The sequence below is a fragment of the Andrena cerasifolii genome, chromosome 7, assembly GCF_050908995.1.
Source record: "Andrena cerasifolii isolate SP2316 chromosome 7, iyAndCera1_principal, whole genome shotgun sequence".
In the NCBI taxonomy this organism is placed as follows: domain Eukaryota; kingdom Metazoa; phylum Arthropoda; class Insecta; order Hymenoptera; family Andrenidae; genus Andrena; species Andrena cerasifolii.
Genome location: NC_135124.1, coordinates 12132796 through 12153025, shown reverse-complemented (window position 1 = coordinate 12153025; position 20230 = coordinate 12132796). Strand labels below are relative to the sequence as shown.

The 20230-nt window shown below is 42.4% G+C and overlaps 2 protein-coding genes across 16 annotated transcripts; one reads left to right on the top strand and one right to left on the bottom strand.

Annotated features, from left to right (window-relative positions):
* The first annotated feature begins 235 nt into the window (after positions 1 to 235).
* Positions 236 to 5631, top strand: LOC143371613 (uncharacterized). Of its 8 annotated transcripts, none has more exons than XM_076816964.1 (11): positions 236 to 394; positions 1013 to 1112; positions 1185 to 1332; positions 1480 to 1605; positions 2138 to 2289; positions 2380 to 2496; positions 2592 to 2652; positions 3089 to 3405; positions 3493 to 3624; positions 3736 to 3957; positions 4067 to 5631. In XM_076816964.1, exons 3-11 carry the CDS (start codon positions 1211 to 1213, stop codon positions 5179 to 5181), a joined length of 2364 nt encoding a protein of 787 aa, XP_076673079.1. In that variant the 5' UTR covers positions 236 to 394; positions 1013 to 1112; positions 1185 to 1210; the 3' UTR covers positions 5182 to 5631. The 8 variants fall into 8 exon arrangements, with proteins under 8 accessions (XP_076673079.1, XP_076673078.1, XP_076673076.1 ...); XM_076816963.1 differs by having other exon boundaries at positions 700 to 1112; XM_076816961.1 differs by having other exon boundaries at positions 236 to 503; positions 609 to 1112.
* A 2124-nt stretch (positions 5632 to 7755) lies between these two features.
* Positions 7756 to 19943, bottom strand: LOC143371612 (tolloid-like protein 1). Of its 8 annotated transcripts, XR_013086075.1 has the most exons (17): positions 19355 to 19940; positions 18011 to 18071; positions 17833 to 17931; positions 16819 to 16996; positions 16654 to 16680; positions 16358 to 16569; positions 15396 to 15603; positions 15095 to 15303; positions 14609 to 14840; positions 14277 to 14462; positions 13535 to 13780; positions 13243 to 13463; positions 12932 to 13114; positions 12714 to 12843; positions 12376 to 12560; positions 11154 to 11293; positions 10076 to 10218 (listed from the first exon to the last, which is right to left on the bottom strand). XR_013086075.1 is itself a non-coding variant. In XM_076816950.1 (16 exons), the coding sequence occupies exons 3-16, from the start codon at positions 17921 to 17923 to the stop codon at positions 9857 to 9859; spliced, it is 2670 nt and encodes an 889-aa protein (XP_076673065.1). In that variant the 5' UTR covers positions 17924 to 17931; positions 18011 to 18071; positions 19355 to 19943; the 3' UTR covers positions 7756 to 9856. The 8 variants fall into 8 exon arrangements, 7 of the variants coding, with proteins under 7 accessions (XP_076673065.1, XP_076673069.1, XP_076673066.1 ...); XM_076816950.1 differs by lacking the exon at positions 11154 to 11293 and having other exon boundaries at positions 7756 to 10218; positions 19355 to 19943; XM_076816954.1 differs by lacking the exons at positions 11154 to 11293; positions 19355 to 19940 and adding an exon at positions 19066 to 19252 and having other exon boundaries at positions 7756 to 10218.
* Between the last annotated feature and the right edge of the window lie 287 nt (positions 19944 to 20230).

Below are 20230 nucleotides of genomic sequence, written 5' to 3'. Positions count from 1 at the left end.
AAAATTTAGCTTGCTGGGATTTATTCCGTAGATTGGGCAGATTTCCATCTAATTTCACTGGACTATATAGGCCTTGATAGGCCTATACTGTTAGCTGACACTGCTGACGTGCTGACAGCTCTTTTATGTTGCTTTCGCAGTACTCTCGAATTAAACGTCCTACTGTCGATTATCGAACAGTCACAATCGAGAATCGCAAAGCACGCGTGTGTGGGTGGAGTGACCAACTGATCAGAAGTATCAGCACTGAGTAACTGAGTCTCAGTTCCAATCAGTCATGTAGTTACAGTGAATGCACACGGTGTGCATTAGTAACGTAACCTTATTTCGTGGATCGTATGTCATAAGTATATATATATATGTGTAACATATCGGTAGATCGATGCGAAAGCACGTACGTATGTAGATCCATGTTAAAAACAACGTTTCGCTCTTGATGCTTCTGTTTCGACTGATTTGAACGTAACCGTAACTATTTATACGTCACACTATATTCAACCGAGGTAGTATAAAGGCCGCTTGATGCACCGTTCGTATGCATCGTACACACCAGTGTCCTTATCTCTCCAAATACTTTTGTAAATTCTTTGTCAAGGTTTTCTTTGCAGACTGAAAATCGGTAAAAAGTGCAATACATACATGTAGCAAATCCGTATACGAATAATACGATACAAGATGCTTAAGATTGCTTTCGATCAGTTGCCGGACATGCAACGCCTACTTCCTGCTAAATGGTATACACAAACGTTCTAGATGCCAGAAGAAACATATTTCCTAACTTCATTATTAAAAATGTCATACAACAGCAGGGGATTCACATGACTGAGTGAACGAGTGCATGAGTGAACGAGTGAACGAGTGGGTGGGTGGGTGGGTGGTTTCTGAGAGGGGGAGGTGTAGCAGAGACAGAACAAAGTAGTAAATAATCTTCAATGGTTAATGTAGAGAGATAAAACTACAAGTTAAAAACGATCTACTTGCCTTTACCTTTGAGTGCACATTACTTCCACAGTAACTACCTTGCATTCATAGAGATGCAACAAAACTATTACCTCGATAAAATATCACAGGCAACGCGAGTTCGCTCTTTCTAACAATGACTCGATTGGAAGGTAAGTTCTATTGCACTATGGTACTAAAAGATGCATTAGATTTCAGTGTTTAATCTTCCTCCTACTTTATAGGATACTCGTAAAATACCTACTATAACATGATAAGCCCTTTCTTGGAAGAAGATGCCTGGTGTTACTGGGTCGTTTCTGTTGGAGCATTGCTATCATTTCTTGGTCTAATCGTTGCTTGCATTTGTAGCTGCCGTCGTAATGAGAATAAGTAATTACAATGATGAATGTATCTTAATATTATGTAAACAAGCGGATTCATATGTAGCAGTAAGGATTACGCAGAATTAGGGCTAAAACTGTTGTTGTATATCTTCTTATTTACATGTACATGTTTGGTCGTAATCTCCTTTGATAGGAATGAGTTTCTTGGCCTTTCGGGTATGGTAACGTTAAACAATTCTGAAAACGAGGGCTTCGATCGAATTCCAACAACAGATGTGTCGCTCGCAGTGACGCAAGATGCCAGCGACAGTGGAAAAAGGTTGCTATCGCGTTCTTTTACACAGCATCCAAGCACTTTAACCCTTCGTTGACGCACCTCATTTTTCGATGAACTTTGACATACCTGGATGGTTCACACCCAGAGCAATGTTTGAATAACTGCCATTAACATCTGAAGAATCCAATCGTCGTAAAAAAAATCATGGATCAGTTTTAAGGTCTCTAGAATATATTCCAATAGTTTTTTTTATTGAAATTTAGCCACAGTTTTTGTAAAAAAAATTTAGATTACTACAAGTCGAGAAAAAACGAAGAAAATCTTTAAATAGTTGTAACTTTTACAAATTTCAATATTAGAAGCTAAAAATCTACAGAGTTGTTGCTCGGATATAATATTTTGAGAGAAAAAATAGTTTGTAAGTCAGCTTTGGAGAAAAGGCAATCATTTTGCATATAGAAGGTACAGAGCGTCAAAATCAGCTTATGGGTGGCTCACACCCAGAGTATCAACAAAGGGTTAAATGCAAAATCTTGCACCCGATATCTAACGTGCTCTTATGTCGTATATGTAGGACAACTGGTGCCAATAGAAGTCTTCCAGATATTCCAAAAGACAAGGAGAAAGGGCGTAAGGGTACAGCTAAACCCATATCTCAAGACATCTACGAAACTACAGAAGCAATTGGCGATCACTCGGAGCTCTATGCTACAGTACAGAATACAGGTAAGAACAATTTGCTGATACATCCACCATTCTCATAAATCTTGCCCATGTCGATGTCAATGACAATGCTGTGCTGCGTGCTTAACGCAGGCGTGGACGAGCAAGTATCGGAGCAGCAAGTACAGGAAGTTGCCCAACAGAAATCTTTAACTCGAGAGAACTCTATTTCTCAGTATTCAAGATTTGCGTCTTCCAACTCTGACAACGGTGCGTACCGGAGCTATGTATAATAGTATCAGGCTTCCTCGCGATTCTTATTTCACTCTTAAACGTTCCCGTTCCGTTTATTCTCTTTGTTCCAGGTGAACACCCGTATGCTCAACTTCAGAACGTTCAAAAGACTGAGACTAGTCAATTAAATAGGTAATAGATGGAATTTTGTTTACATTAGGAGTCGTCCTTAAATTACGTAAGCCCTTGGGTCGTCAATTTTTTACGTTTTCTTACAAAGGGGAGTCAGGTAGCGTCTTATGTAATATTTTTTCACCTAATTTTCAATATGAGTGGCTCAAAAAACAATGTTTCATCGTACACCCGAAACCAAGTTAAATGAATTATATAAACCTTTAAAAGAATTCTAATAAATGAAAAAATGCAATATCAAAAATATTACGTAAGGACGGAGGGGGAGGGGGTGGAATATAAAATCTTACGAATTCTTATACTGCAGGAGGGAGGGGGTAAGAAATCGCCAAAATTACCCTTATGTAATTTAAGTACGGCCCTTATTTCGAAATCAATTTCACCCACTCCTGAAGAAATGTGTGCGTGTGTGTGTAACTTGCTATTAACGTTGCAGGAATAATATTAAACAAGGGATCGATATCGAGAAACCATCCACATCAACGAGTCAAGCTAGTGGAAATCCAGTTGCTCCACCGAGAACTCGTCGATCGTCGTCACACAATTCCCTCCTCTCCGCCGACGCTGTTCCCTGCGATATCCAAGCAGCAAACGCCATATCTGGTGGTATACAGGCTAATCAAGATTTACCTTATATGACACCGCCGCTTTTAATGCTACTGCCCCAGCCATCTCAGCCGCTCCAACTGCTCCAGCCGACTGCTCAATCTAATAGTCCGCAGCAGCATTTCAGCGGAGACTCCCAAGACTCGAGTGAGCATTCCTGTACCTGGCAAATGCAGCTTGCGAGCCCGAACGGTTGCAACTATCCACGGAATATTATATTTTTCTTCTTCGCAGAAGGGTACACGAGCATAAGCGTGAGGGAGCCTCTCGCTAACATAATCGCGCAGACGAAGACAATTTGTCGCCAAAACCAGCCCATTCGGCCGCTTACGGATCCACATTACGCGACCGTGTCCGATGATTCTGGTACATATACATGTATACGTAGATCATAGATCGTATACAGTAGTAGCATCGTAAAATGGTCGACTACATTCTGACCAGCGATATTTGTTTTCTCTCTGCTCCCTCCAACAGACGAAATGTATGCTGCGATCGACGAACAGGACAAAGTATACACTAGCGGTAGCGAAACGTACGCTCAGATACAACCAACGATGGCGGAGGCCCAGCGCACGGTGCAAAGCGAACAAACGTTATCTTCTCGAGCTCCGTCGCGTTCCGACGAAGTCCATCCTGCTCCGCAACCACCGAGTGTCGACAGTTTACGTTACGTCGCGCACGCTCACTCCAGACAAGGTAAGCAAGCCAACAGTTAATATTCCTACGCTACCTACGTATTTCTCATATCGCACGAAACATTCACACAATGTTCATTTCATACAATGTTCATTGGTTTCCGCTGTAGCCTCATCCTCGAGTGCAAACAGTTCCATAGTAAACCCTGCATCACCGAAACCGGAGAAGCGTCAAGCTAATTCCCCTTTGCCACCCCCGCCCGAAGGTTCCACGGATATATACGCGTCGATCGATAAGAGAACGAAGACGGACGAGCGATCCAAGACGGCCTTGTCCAGTGGAAAATCTTTGGAAGACATGTACGCGAAGGTAATGAAGAAGAAGAAAGACGTAGAGGAGCAAACAGAGGCGCATCCAATTTCTCACGCTGGTCTGCATCCCGAGATTGTAATTGCTTCGTGCAGGAAGCTGAGTCTGGTCGAGATAAATAGAACTTCCTGGTCTAGTCATGACTCGACGGAAGTGCAAAAAAAAGAGATAGATTCTGTCGCGCAATACTGTACTACGTCCAACAGTTCCGTCGGTACTATCCAACCGGAAGCGGACGTGCCGACGTTGCCTAGAATCGAGGACCAGCCTCAAGAGTCGACCTCGGTAGCCGATCATGGCTACGAAGCGGTCAGCTCCGGCTCCGATCTCTCAAAAAAGAATGCGATGTGCCGCGTGCCCTGTGATCCCAACTACGAAGTGTTGCGTCCGCAGCGTTCGGCCGGAGATAAAGTGGATTATCGGGCGAGCACTAGCCTCGGCTCCGACTCGGTATCCAGGCGGAACAGTACAGATTTTGTGTCGTTCAAGCAGCAGAGGCAAACGAGTAACGCCAGCAGCGAGGATCCCGGTTATGAAAAGGTCAGGTTAAGGAGAAGAATCGATACGGACCAGGACACGGATTCTGAGCCTAATTACGAGAGTATGCCGCACGATTCAGGAGAACCGAATTATGCGTCGGTATGCCGTCCCGGTGACAGTGACACCGATCCCAACTACGAGTCGGTCAATCACGGAGATCCTAATTACGAGAGCGTTAAATACATGAGCGTGAACCGCACCGAAGAGCCACCGTACGAACAAGTGAACGCTTATCAATCCCAAATAGATCTAGATGGATACGAAAAGGTGAAGAAACATTTGTTCAACTCCGATTACGAAAGGGTGCAGTTGGAGAATTTTACGGAATCGATCGGCAATGGAGATACCGACGATGAACAGTACGTGCAAGTGTAACCGTGTGTGTATGTATGCATGGATGTATGTATGTATGAATGTACGTATGTATGTATGTAGTACTCTGCCCCTCTATTCCTCTGCCTCAACATTCCCCTTACTCGTCCCCTTACATCCACACATTCATCCATCCCCCCTTCCTTCGCTTCTCACCCTACTCCTCCTTCGTTTTATTAGTGGTTTAAAAGTATCGAAAGTGGTTCAAACGAAACCTCTATTCTGTATGGTTTTGTAAGAAAAATCACCGACATCACGCTTACAGTGCTTATACCTTAACGATATACGATGTACCTACATTGTACATATATCGAGTTTCGTTACGTCTTTCTCTTATTATTTCGTTTGACAGTGACGGGAAGAAACTGAACGATATTATGCTTTCCGCCGTGTCTGCGGCGTGTAATCTTTAAAGTTACCAGTTTACTAATAAAATTTTCTACTTTTTGAATACTCTGCGCTTGCATCACATTATTCCAACACACCCTTCGCGTAAATCCGGCTTATAATTTGGCTTGCACATGCAAATAAAGAATAAATAGCGGAGGTTTTACAGAAAGTGCGGTAGAGCAGGTGGGGGGCTATTTAGAAGAAGACAAAGATACAGAGTCAGATGCTATAGTTGATACATTTCATGGCTAAATAGCTATAGCGGTTTTTGGTCCATAAACTGAATAGATTTTTAATATTCTTTTAAAGATAATAAGTTAATAATATTATTGATGACTATCGTTGCATAATGAGTTTATACAGAGTTTCCGTAAGAGGCTAATATCCTCCGACTCCAAATCATTATAACTGTGTAACATAATTGCAGAATAAATTTACACTGTACACACTAAACGATATAATTTCTCAATTATACGGTTAGAAAGAAGTATGGCAATATGGTGAACAATACTTTCCCCGTTAGTAGCGAATATAGTACATACATATGAGCATATGTACGCGAAATGGCCTGCTAGGCTCGATAGAGCCTTGCGGCACGGCGGCAGTCAAACAGTTATTTATGTATATTATATGTAAATATGTTGGTGTTGGTGTCCGTGCAGTTTCTGCACGCACGCGGTATCACCGATGGCGGGTAGAAAGTGAGTCCTCTCCTAAATCTATCTCTATGCATCTATGCGTCTATGCACCGCGTTAAGAAACGCGAGGGTACGAAAAAAAGTATATACACATGTACATAATAAATAAACCGTATCGTTGTAGGCTTGTAGGTAGACTGTGGCGGAGTGAAAACGGTACGAGTGTACCGCGTTGCAGACAATTTCTTTCCCTTTCCTCTCGCCCTTGTCTTGTCATCTTTTGCTACAATTTCTTTTCATGAAATACGGTTACATGCGTCTGGTGAGCCTAACGTAGCGTGGAAACCGCGCGAACGCGGTTCATTCTACTAGGAGTAAAATTTTCGCTCTTTCTCATCTCTGTTCTCTATAATTTCGTGTTTGCCCTCAACTGATGGGGCTCGACGTTGGTTCAAATATATTTTTCCTACTTGCTTGGTCTGACACATTGCTTTGAGCACACGATCGAGCTTCGGTTATCCGTAATAGCAATAATTATACATACTATACGAGAGATTGGCCGAGACTCGATCCGTAGATCGACGCAAGAATCAGACCTTCTCGTACGACAGAAACAATATAGTCAATAGACAATTCGGTGCGGTGAAATCGGAATATTTTCCAGTTTTGTGCGAAACTTGCACATTCGTCGGGAAACGCAGTTCCGAATGCCCTACAAAGTGTCTCGTGTGCATCGTTTTCGAATTGTAACGCTTCGCATCGATCTATCGTTATCTAGAAGTCAAGAACATGTCGCGCGATGTGTGTTAAGCGTGACGTACAATATGTTGTACTAGTTTTTTAGCCTGTTCTCGCCAGGCATTACTATCCTATATAATAAGACGCGTAAGACAACCACAATTTTTGTTGGAAACTCTCCTAGAAACAATTTTCGCTGCGAAATACGAAATTTTACAACTTTTGCGTATAAGAAGGGTGTCTGTACCTGTCTAATTGGTCTCCTGAAGGGCATTTCGAGGGGCCTAAGTCGCATACGTGCCCAGACTTACTGCCCACCGACATTTGAGACCCCCCCCACCCTAGAAACGAAATAATTCTCGATATTATTACAACAACTAATGTGTGACAAAGACCCCGAATCAAAGAAATTTGTGGAGCATATTCACTCTTACAACGCTTTTCGTTTGCCTCCATGAGAGCCCAAATAAAGGGCGCATTTCGACTCTGCGTTGAGCGCGCGTTTGTATCTCTACCACTTTTTGGAATCCTTCGGTCGAGAGTGAGAGAACTCGTGAGCGAGCGAGGTCGAAAGAGTCGACACGAAGTTACCGTCGGCTACGAAAGAGAGAAAGCTGATACATTGTCTCGCTTCGTCTTTCTACCCATTATCGAATTTTCCAGGCTTTTGATTTTTTACGGCATCTTTGGGCGCCGAGGAAACTTCATGCCGAATCTGAACCTTGTAGGTCACCGGAAAGTACGAAAACAAAGCCTCTGGAAAGATTTTGCTAACAAACGAACATCCACCTTAAGCGTCTTATTATATAGGATACGTTAGGGAAACTGAACACAGCGCGGCTAGATGTAGAAAAATCCCACCCCCGCCGATTATCTCTTTCGTTGATATTGCAACTGAGTCGCAAACGACGGGGGTGTATCTCGATATCGAAATGCACTTGAAACCGTTCGCAAGTATCACTCGACCATGCAATCTCACCAGTTCACCCCTACGCTCTTACGTATATTCCTTTCCCTCTAATACGTGCACATGTCACTAGACGCGCATATATCTAATAAACGTACGCGAATAACACGCTTGTTACAAGCGTTCATACAGAATAGTGAGGTAATGTTCAAGATATTCGTGGAGGTGATGGAAAGGTGTCCAAGGAGGAGGGAAATGGTGAGCATGCCCGACTGTATAAACCTGGGTAAGCTATTACCATATATTACATCACGCATTCGACAAAGGATCGTGTCACACTCGCGTAAACGCAGTTATAATTACGCGGTAATTATGCGTTCATAAGGCTCAACCGATTGGCGTTTCAACATGGATGGACCGAATGTGCTACACTTTCGCGTTTAAGCGTATAAAACATTTTTACGATACACACCTGCTTCGTAGTGGAAAAAAAATTTAAAAAAAAATTAAAACCGAGTTAAAAATAATAAAAATGCACTAAAAAGTAGAAAATAATTTTTCTCTTATTTAATCTACGACTCTCGTATTTTTTAAGTCGGCACCAGATTTATAGTCCAAATGATGAGGCGCCGACTTAAAAAATATGAGAGTCGTAGATTAAGCAAGAGAAAAATTATTTTTTAGTTTTTAGTGCATTTTTATTTTTTTTTAAGTCGGTTTTAAATTTTTTTTAATTTTTTCATTTTTAACTGTTTAGTTTTATATATATTGACACAACATGATAAACAATAGTCTATATTATTAACCAGAACTGGCAAAATATTGGGCCAATGTTGATGCAGTGTAGGATGGGACCACCGGGGCATCGCCCTCTTTCGAATAAAAAAAAGATCATCAAAATCGGTCCATATGCTGAGGAGTTATGCGGGGATAAAAAAAAATACATACGGGTCGAATCTATAACCTCCTCCTTTTTGAAGTCGGTTAAAAAGACAATGCATAGTCGATAATCGTTAGTCGTTATGCGATCGGGCCCCGGTACAACGAGGAAATGGCACTCGTGGAACACGACTGCGAGAAATACATCTATAGAAATGTCAAGCACCAAAAAACAGAGTTACCTTAAAGCGATATTTACCATGTACGATACCGACAGGTTGCGGGATACGAACTAAATGTACCGATGACAGCTACGAAGCAGAAGCAGCAGCAACAGCAGCAGCAGCAGCAACAATAACAACAACAACAACCACCATACAACAACGAATCGAGTTAACGCGGTGTAACAAATATATTTCACGTTCTATCCCAGTAACAAGAGTTTCGCGGTGTCACCGAGAACAACCGCACCGATTACCTAACCCGGACCTACTCAACGTCCTTGACTTCAACCTTCACGAAATGATCGTCGAAAGAACACTTTTAAATAGTCAAGATTATTGCCGACGTTTACACTACAGCTAAACATACCGTTACTTTTTCCCTTACTTTTACTTAATCGACTCAACTGAAACTCCCACTAGAATTCACTAACTTGGCAGATGTTTTGCTAAGCGCATCATGTTCGACACAACATTGCCACCGTTAACGGATATATCGGGTGCGGGCATCACGCATGTTTACAAAACTTGTACGTACATAATATTATAAAACGTCGGCGACACAACTATGTATGTACTATTATATCGTATAAAGTATGCCGAGCATGGTGATCCCGTAACTCGCGCGATTTCAACGAGAAACTAAAAGTTAGGACGTTTACAGAAAGAAGCTTCTCATACCGATACGTATCGAATGACAATAGCCTGACATACAATATTCGATGAAACACAATGGTGGGTGAATCTGCGTATCCTCCCGAATTTCGCTACACATCTAGCAAGTTCCGACCATCCTTCTGTGTATTAAACACCATCGAACTATGTGTGCCGGCACATCGACGACGACCACGACGACGACGACGGGGAAAAAGAAAACCAACCAGTTATCGGACAAGCACGCGTTATCAAGCACTGTCCAAGCTACTTGCTTCCTCAGCGTAGACCTGCTCGGCTTCGCTATCGCTCGCCGGACTTGCCGATGTCTCTAGCTGGTATCTTTGATCGAAGTCGTTCGCCTGGTCCGGATGCTGGTGCTGGTGTTGTTGCTGCTTCTGCTGATGATGATGATGGTGATGATGATGATGATGATGGCAACATCGGTAATTCTCGTCTACGCGCTGACGCAGGTTGTTTAGATGCACCGTTTGCACTCGTCTTTTAAGTTTTCGATGGTAAAAGAAACAAACGATCACTGCTACCAGCATGGCACCAGCGACATACCCCGCGACCACTCCGTAGTTATCCGTCCGCACAACATCCGTATCACCTGAAATACAATCGGTCACTGTCAACCGCACGAAACCGAAGCGACGCACGAGCGCGATCCCCACCCCGATTACCATCGCTATCGCTATCGCCATCGTCATCGCCATCGCCATCGGCATCGCTAAACCCAACCCCTTCCCACCACCGATAAGCTTCGCTTTCACCGACCCGACCTAGCCTGACTTCTCAGCTCATCAACGCATTTCCTTCCCCCCTTTCGCGATCTTTTCAAATCTAAATGCTTCGCGGCCCAATAACAACACGTATGTTTTACATTAACAAAGAATCACTGAATCGCTAATCTTCTCGATTTACAAAATAATTTATGCGAGTAATAGTTGGCGCATTCTAAGTAGACTTGAAAGGAAAAAGAAAAATAATTGAAACAGCTATCGAAGATAACGCGGGGCGAATGGTCAGTTCGTGATTGGAATTTCGAAAGGAAAAAAACGAAAGTTGCATGTTGCCGAATGCGGAATATGTAAATGGTAGTTGACAGAGTGCCTGTGAAATAGACATTACAGGGAGAGAAATAACATGCTATTTATATGAAGAAACTTGCATTCATCGTAATCATGCGTTTCTTTGCGGATTTCTGTAGTGAAAGGTAAAAGAAACATCGACACGGGGCAGGCCAATATTTCTAAACATTCGCGATTCGCGTGAAATCAATGGAATGTTGTGGTTGCCGGGTGCGCGTTATTAGTTAGAAATACATATAAGATAGAAGAGCTGTCGGAGCGGCAGTTAAATGATTCGATGGCAAGACTGGCGTATATTTTGGACGAAAACGATTAACGACTATCCGCGTTTACCGAATCGTCGACATTCGCGAGCGACAAAGCAGCGCAGATATAATTTTACGCTAGTCCATACATACGTGTTTACGTGTAAAAACTAAACACGGTAGATGTGCAATACTGTGAGTGAACTCACGTGGTAGGGGAGATCATAACATGCCGGATCGTCGGAAGCTTCATGAGGGGCTCAGATGGCCACGAACACAAAGCACAGAGAGAGAAGAAGCATGGCAGAGACTCCAGCCAGTGCTGGCGACAATGGGGCTGATGCTGCACCTGCGACACCACACACAGTCATTCATCCACTCGATCCCTTCATTCTCTCCCCTCTACAACCAGCTACATACTACTTACCTAGCACATTACAATAATTCTGTACATACTTTTGTACAAGTCCTCGAGTAGCATTATGACTCAATTTCTTTTGTTTGCCACGAGTCGGATATGTAATATCATTTCGACATACATACATACATACATATATAACTGGAGGTACACATAACGCGAGCTTCGACTCAAACTCGAGTACGTCCAGTAAACTGCTCCAGAACGGAGTAGAATGCGTTTTACTTGGATTTTTCAGTTAGGTGAACCCGGTCGCGCATGCTTTGTATCATGCAGTATCTACCAATTTTGACTAGCAAACACGTATTTTCTTCTCAAATTATGTAACTCGCAAACCGCTTAAACTGTACCACGGCGGGTGCTATTATATTTTCCTTACGATAAAGGAAGATAAGGGGAAACCCATCTCCCGAACGCGAGTCCTATTTCTACCGAACCAGTCACGTCTTTCAATCCTATCATTCTATTAAGTATATTTACATATGTAGTACATGATGCAAACATATACGCCCGCGTGACACGTACGTACATGTGCATATATTTTATATATTATATGTATACATGATACGTATATGTACGTGTATGTGTAATATGTGTGTGTATATATATATGTGTGTGTACACATAAATACATACATACATATATGTATACACGTAAGTCGTAAAGGATCGATTTAAAGGTATTAAAGTACAAGAAGAGAATACGCTCGAGGAATTTGTAGAACATACTGTCTATTGAACGATCCGAAAGAATTACATACTCGTTAGATTGGAGTATAGTTTATAGTGGAGATCTGCATACGCATACGTATATCAGCATATGTGAATATGTGTATCTGGGTATATGTATATGTGTGGATATGCGTATGTCTAGTTATGTAGACATGTAGATATAACAATCGTAGAAGCAAAGAGTAAGAGTAAGAGTAGAGTAAGAAGGAAAAGAGAAGAAGAAACCAACCACACTGCTTGTAAGGACTTGTTTTCGGTGTTTCTAACGTTTACGAAACTTACAGTTTTCCTCGTCTGAAGTATCAGCTGGGCCGCAATTATATATGTCATTACATCGGAGCGATTCCGAAATGCAATATTTACTTTGATTGCACAAAAATTGATTCTGGCAATCGGTGTTTGTGCTTACTTCGGTCCATGTCGCTCTAAACCCTTGCTGTCCTACCGCTTTATCGGCTAGTATGAAGCTGAAAGAAGAGACAAAAGAAAAGGCAACAACCGTGATCAGTATGGTACTTTTTCACTGTGCGTGGATAGTCTTTGTCGCGTAAGAAAAATACGTGGGGGCAAATTGAGCAAAATGGGGGCAGAGAGAGAGAGAGAGAGAGAGTGCAACGAACCTAAGGCGCATGTTGTTATCCTCGGAAAGATAAACCCATTTGACTTCCGGGGTTTTAACGCCGCAGAGTTCGACAGGCGTCGTAGATGTGGAGTACCACATGCGTAGCACTGCAGCTGGACAACCACGAGCTATAGGAGTTACAGGAGAAAAAACTCCTATGTAGAGATGTAATTAAGGGAGTAGATGAGAGATGTGGTGACGTATGTAGATATGTACCTGCCTGGTCACCCTCCACAGAAAACAATTCAAAGTTTAAGAGTATTCGTTGATTCGGTCGTACTCTTATAAACCAATTGCAGGTCTTGCTAGCGTGGTTTCTCGCCGGTCCGTCGTATTTATTAGGGAAATTGGGACTAGCGATGATTCCGTAATTTAAGCTGCTTATATTCGAGCCGCAATCTGTAAAGAAGAAACGGGGACAAGGAGATAGGGAAGGGAAGCCGAATCAGTCGAACGTTGAATTTCCTCATAAGCGATCGAGATCATCAATCTATCTACCGATCTAGACTACAACTTGTCATGGATACCTCCGAAAATAGGTTTGGCCACCTCGAACGTATACCGAGCTTTGAAGCCGCTGTAAACGAGCTCGGAATCCGAGTGCAAGATCACTTTTAAACCAAGAGCGCCGAGATTCGACTCCACTGGTCCGGGAGCTGTGCTGCCGCAATATCTACCTATTAATTTCTCTGTATTGTCTCGATACATGTTGTATATTTCCAGCCAGTCGTCCTGGCAAATGTCGACCCTGCAAACAGTCGAATACAAGTGGAGACGGTGGGTTGCTTCATCACCCACACATAAGCGTAGGTAGCTCACCCGTAATGACCATCCGTCAAGTTTGTGTTTTTCGTCCGAACCTTAAAGTAGTCGAATATCAAGGTAACTTGCTCGTTTGGCGTCGCCAGGAAGAAATACGTGCAATTTGTGTCGCTCGGATAATTGCTAGGATGTCGTGGAGAATTAAAGTCTCCTTTTTTGCGAGAGGAACTGCGGTATGTGAATGTGCAGCTTCCATCAGGTGCCGCTGTACCTGGTATCTTGTATTCCGTTTCAAAATTGTACCTAGGTATAAGGGGAAGCACGAATGCGCTTAAGTATGTATGTACACTAGATTGGCTCTTATTTACTCTTGGCAAATTTTTTTCAAGATTTTCTTCGGGGCACCCTCCAGAATAGTTCCAAATAATAAAAAAAAATCTGCGTGATGTTTGAGCCCGATCGGATAACGGGAAAAGGTGCCCCTGTGCCCTTAAACATTTAAATAAATATTTAACAGCTCTCAAAGTCGATTTTATATAATATCCTCCTGGTTGTTGATTAAATTAAAAAATATGTCAAACAAAAGATTTGAGGGCTATTTTTTAAACATTTAAGGGGCATATACCGAAATATGTCAAAAAGACCAAATTTTTTTGTTTCTTTATTTTCAGTGTTTGATATGTCATGAATGTTTCCTGAAAATTGGCTGGCTCAAATTCGCAAAAATATAGAAGATATAGACATCGGAAGTGGGGTATTCAATGCACTACAGAATTCATTTATTTTCTCTTGTTCTCACCGTGCTTTAAAACCCTGCCCCTGGGATTCTCCGCTACTAAACACCATGACTAGCCTCGGCCCATCACTAACCACCTGACTTGGCGTGCTCGCAAACCCACACAGTTCGTGATCAAATTTGTCGTAAGAATCCGTTGCCTCTTGGCCCTTTAGATATAACTTCAAGTATCCATCGGTACAGGACGCACTAGACGGGGGGTAAGAATAAAAGAAGCGTAATAACATAGTTGTCAGTTGCCACTACGGACAATGCGTGTTTTTTAACTATTCATTACTACAATATATACTGTAAAGTGTAATCTAATTACGTTTAAATATTGTAAATACACTTACTCTGGGCTCGTCTTATTTTTTAGTATGTTAAACGTCATGAAGTCTAATCGAACACGCTCGAGATGCTGAGCATCTTGCATTCCATAAATGAAATACCGGCATACAACCTTCGGTATGTATGGATATGGATAGTTTGGGCTAACGACGTGTCCGGAAGACTCCTTTTTACTTAAAATCTTCTGATCACATTCCGAACCTCGGATGTGCTCACCCTTGTAAGCGGTTATGAAGTCTGACAATGAGTAGGCGAAGAGACGAGCGCGTACAAGTACACATACGAACGCACACGTACACGTGTGCACATATGCATACGTTAAGGCAGCCAAAAAACAAAAAAAACGCACATATACATACGTAAATACAGCCAATACAATATGTAGGTTGTAGGCACACCGTTTGTTCGTACCTTCATAGGTATGTATGTACTTGGTACGTTAAATTGCATAGGGGAATTGAATCAAGAGTTGTGCAAACGTTTCGACTCACCTAACTTGACGAAACTTTCCGAGAATTCAAATATCCCCTTGAATCCTCGATTCTGTGTGTTGGCTGTACGTTGAAGCGTAACGAACAATACAAATAGGCTGGACTCCGACGAATACAATACTAAATTTCGTTGCTGACCACAATACGTTCCAATTACAGCGGACGTATTATCCATACCGTCATACACTTTTACATAGTCCAACGGACAACTGCAGAACGAGATTGATAAATTCAGGTTGAAAAAATTTTCATAGCTTACATAGGGTAAGTGTAGAGAAATGCTGATGTACATATTACGTACTGTGGACCTCCGAAGAACAAATCAAAATCTCGAAATTCCAGGCGCACTCGTTGGCTACGTTTCCCGATAAATTGATAGCTGCAGCCAAGATCCTTCGGATATGATCCCGGGTATGTGGGAGATAATATGTTACCGCTACGCCTGTGCTCTGAATCTACAGTGAAAGTGCATGGCGTGCTAGGAGCGAGCGTTCCCACCTCGAATTCGGCTGCAAGCAACGTTAAAAAATTCCTCGTGTTTATACCAACCTACTCACTGTCAGCCAGACATTCTGACATTTCCTCGAGTGTAGTCGTGTCAAGAAAACCGGAAAGCCGGAAAAGAAAGAAGAAAAATAAGATATTATTCCGAAAGGGACCGGTGGCCGATCGAGATGAGGTTGGGGGGAGGGGGTGTGAACCCTAAATTTAAAATTATAGCTTGGGGTATTCATTAGTTTCCAAAATATTAATAAAAAATTATTATTAATTTTTTTTTTTTAAATTTTTTTGGACTTTGGTGCAGGCCCCCTACCCGGGAACCCTCCCGTCCTGCCATATTTTATTTTTTAAATTTTGTAACCACTCATTTTTAGCATCGCCAAACTCACATCGGTTCGCTACCATGCTTTACGCGCCCGCGAGCGGGCGTGCGCCCCCCGTGCTAATCTAGCTCCAACCTATACTAATACCCGGGACTATTTAGAAAGTGGAATGCGTTGTGTCGGTGTAAGTCAACAGAAATATTGTTAAGAGGGGGGACTGTGGTAAAGTCATTAAAAAAAAATCTGTAAGGTGTACTCTTTTATGCACAATTACCCTTTTATCTTTTGAACGCATTAATTGCCGAAGCTAAAATTTTATATTTGAGGTCTTTCCACACCCCTCGTAACACCCACCAAGTTTCATCTCGATCGGCCACCGATCCCTTTCGGAAGGACAGCCGAAAAATAAGAGAGAAGGGGACAGGCGAGAAAAACGTACAGGCATTGATGAACACGTAGGTGCCGCTGAAGAGGCTGGGTAACGTGATATTTTTGTCAGTGTAGAAACTAAGGGCAATTCCTTGATAAAGGGATACGCGTCTCCGAGGCGGAATCGGACCGCAATACCGTCCACCGAATGGAGTTTCGATCAACTTGGTAGTATTTTCCGACCGTATTTCCGCATACACGTCCAGATACTCGTGAACACAGCTGAAAGGAAAGTTGCGCATAGTTTATTGGTAACCAACAACTAAAGCAACATCTTTGCGCATGATTAAATTATGTAACACTTACGCAGGTAATTCTCCAATGGCAGCCCCACTGTCAAACACGAGTAAGGAAACGAGCAGCACGTTGTGAGCAAATGAGCAAGTGAGCGAGTGAATCAATAATTAAGGAGGCATACAGTATACAAATATGTAGATACCAGGGGGTGGTTCGCACAGGAAGAAAACTTACGCCGGTGGATTCCCTCGAAGACCGAACGAAGTGAAAACCACTTCTACTCGCTGCCAAGGACCGGCGAGAAACGTATAGACACACTGACGGGAAATCCCATCAGGATTTATCAACATCGGAGCGTGAAATGTTCCATTCAATGGACCATCCGGAGTGCTTACAAACTTTTGATCACACTCTGTGGAGAAACAAACACCTTTCATGCTTGAATCATCAAAGAAGGTGAGCATACATATGTATTGTGGGTTTCACTAAAACTTGATTGTTTTAGTCTCTCAGCTGTCACCGATATGATCAGGTAAGCCAAGTTGGCATAATACTTATGTAGGGTAAACCAACCAGTGAATGACCGAACTGTTGAATCTCTGCACCTTTGAGATTAATACTTGAATATATTTATGTATTACTACAAAACAACTGATGAAATTGCATTTAAATTTATTTTTCTTTAAATTTCTATAAAAATAATTACTAATTCTTATCATAATTTAAAAAAAAAAACAATTATAAAATGCAAAACTTGTAGAGGCCCAGTAAATAACCGCATACTTTTAATAAGAATTGTACTTATTAATGTTTGCTTAATACGCGTAACTAAAAATATAGGATATTAAAAGTGCAACTAGATTCCATTTATAAACATATAATAATGTTTAAATTTATAATTGACATTTCTTTGCCTAATGGTCATTCACTGGTATGCGGTCAATTACTGGTTGGTTTACCCTATAACTATAAAGTGACAGCGAGACGTAGATAATGTCTGTGGTATATATATAGCGAGGTGGTGATTCTAGCGACGAGACTAGAGGGTGGTAGAGATTTTCTTTCAAATAGCAAAGCATCAATTATCGTGTGACAACAAGCATGTCGATGTTCATCGCCAGTTAAGAACGCACCACCTTCCATATATCCCCGACACCCATCAGATACAAAAACACAAAATGACAAAATCAGTGGCACTACGACTGTATGTATTTAGATGCGTTAAACCCATACTTGCTTTCCACTAACCTGTACTGTTGCGAGGACAAAGTAGTAGGAAGAAGATAAAGGCCGGAGAGACGATACTATTCCCAGAAGCATGCCAAAGTACTGAAGCCATACTGCATCCTAGGAATATATATTTACGTTTCACTGGATTACCGTCGAATTGTAAATGAAACGTTAATAGCGGCAACGGTAACTTTACCATATCGTCAGTCTCTATTCCACGCACAGGAAGCACATGAAAACTCGATCCTGAAGATCATCTGTAATCAGACACATCCTGATCGTTAGACGCACAAACTTAATCAACTGTATTGTAACTGGGAAGCTCAACTGGAAATTAGCGGGAAAGCGAATCAGTGAACGGTGTAATCGAACAAATCGACCGTGATCGAATCCGTTTTGTAAGAATAGATATGCCAGGATATGCTAGGATAGGATAGGATATATGATAGAGTAGAATAGAATTGAAGAGAATATAAAAAAGAATAGGATAGAATAGCAAAGGTGGATGCGATAAGCAATAGGGTTGGAAAAGGTACTATTACATAGGAGGGTGGTCAATAGTAGCGCCTCTAGCGATAAACGTCCGTTTCTGCACATCAACGGACTGTTAACGGACTAACCTCCTGTGTAAGGATGCGCAATTTCCATGTTGAGCCTATCAAATTTTTCCAAGTCAAATAGCGCGTAGGGCTTACATGTATGGCAACGATATGATAGAGAAAATCAAGTTTTCACTCAAGCGGAAGACTATGACCGACGTCTTTTCGCGTAACCGTGATCCCAGACCAACTGAGAAACATATGAAAGATTCGGATTGATTTGCATTTTGCACACCGAAAAGTTTGCATTTCCGTAGAACGCGTAAGTAATAGAATGTCCCGATTATGAAGAGATCGAGGAAAAATATCTACAAGCGCAACTTGCCACACCTCTGACACCTTCCCTAAATTCCACACGCACGGCCTGCACGGCACGCACTGTTCAAAGGTGGGTCCAAACTACTCGTATCAGTCGCATCCCTTAGGCTCATCGTGCTCCTGCCGCGTACTTCTGCCCGTGACCATGTTTATTGCTTCCATTTCTTGATCTCCTGGGGGATCAGGATGTGCCACTGCGAACCCTCGTTCCACGTACCCGGTACTCGATACTCGATCAATCGACGACAGCTCATTGCTCGGTGCTTAGAATTACCGTCTACACGCAGTACACGCAGGCTGTGCGAACTTGATGACCAAGCCTATCATCACTCACCCCGCAAGAAGGCACATCAGTAGTCTGGACCCATCTTAACGCGACCCAAAAACCTCGTCTCGTCTGAACACGTTATTAATTCACTTATAGGAAAAGTACTGTCGTTCCTTTTTATTTGCACGTAACTATCGGGTGCTGTGACTATTTGCTTTCAAAACTGAACCGGGTTAACACACCCATTCGAGTTGCTTGAAACGAGGGACTACCCCAGCTACATGCATATGTATATACATATGTCACTAACCAACCTCCGCCTTCTCTTACGCATATACTCTATGTCAATACATACCTCGCGACAGGCCAGCAATCCGAGATTTAAATACCATCTGGTGCTTGGAAACTTGTGCGTAAACCTGCACCCGGAACGAAGAGATGTGACGCTGTGGAAAGGATTGTTGAACGTCTTCTGCCGCGGGCTTACCACCCGAAAATGCGATGCGTACACTCTGCCTTATGATACACTGCAATTTCTCAAAATCATGCTTGTCCAAGTGTCAAAGACGAAAGACTTGGACGAGAGACGAGAAATAACCGTCTGTAAGAAAATTCGTACTCGTGATAAACGCAGACGGTCGGTCACACAGCACGAGTCCCACCACTAGCGCGATACACTCGTAGAATAGACGCAATCCGCGCAAACCGTTCCTCGCCACGTTCACTAATTTTATCAAATCTCATTGCACCAAATTGCATGTTCTACTTTAGGCAGATATAATCTCACACCGTCGTTACGATCAGAGCCACGCAGCACCATCACTACAATCACGTTACGTGAAAGAGGGAAACAGAGATTTCTTGCGGGCGGGTGCGTGCGTTGTGCGCGAGCACCTGTGTGATGTTTGACAGAAAGTGAGAGAAAGAGAGAGGGGCAGAGCACACGTATGTACAACGTTAACCAACCCCCCAATCTCTTTCGGCTTCTACGGAGGCACTGGACTGGCTCAGTGGTTACACTAGGCTACCCCAATACGCCCAAACGATAATGTAGAGGCCGCTAGAACCGTATAGAATATGGGTAGTGGGGGATCAAAAAGGAAATACGAAATATCATTTAACATGAAACAATAGCGCAATAATTTATTTCCCCTTTTCTTGATTCGTTAGAATAATACCTACCGTCCGTACTCTGCTAGTAGTCTACCACATTTTTTTACCCTACGTTTAT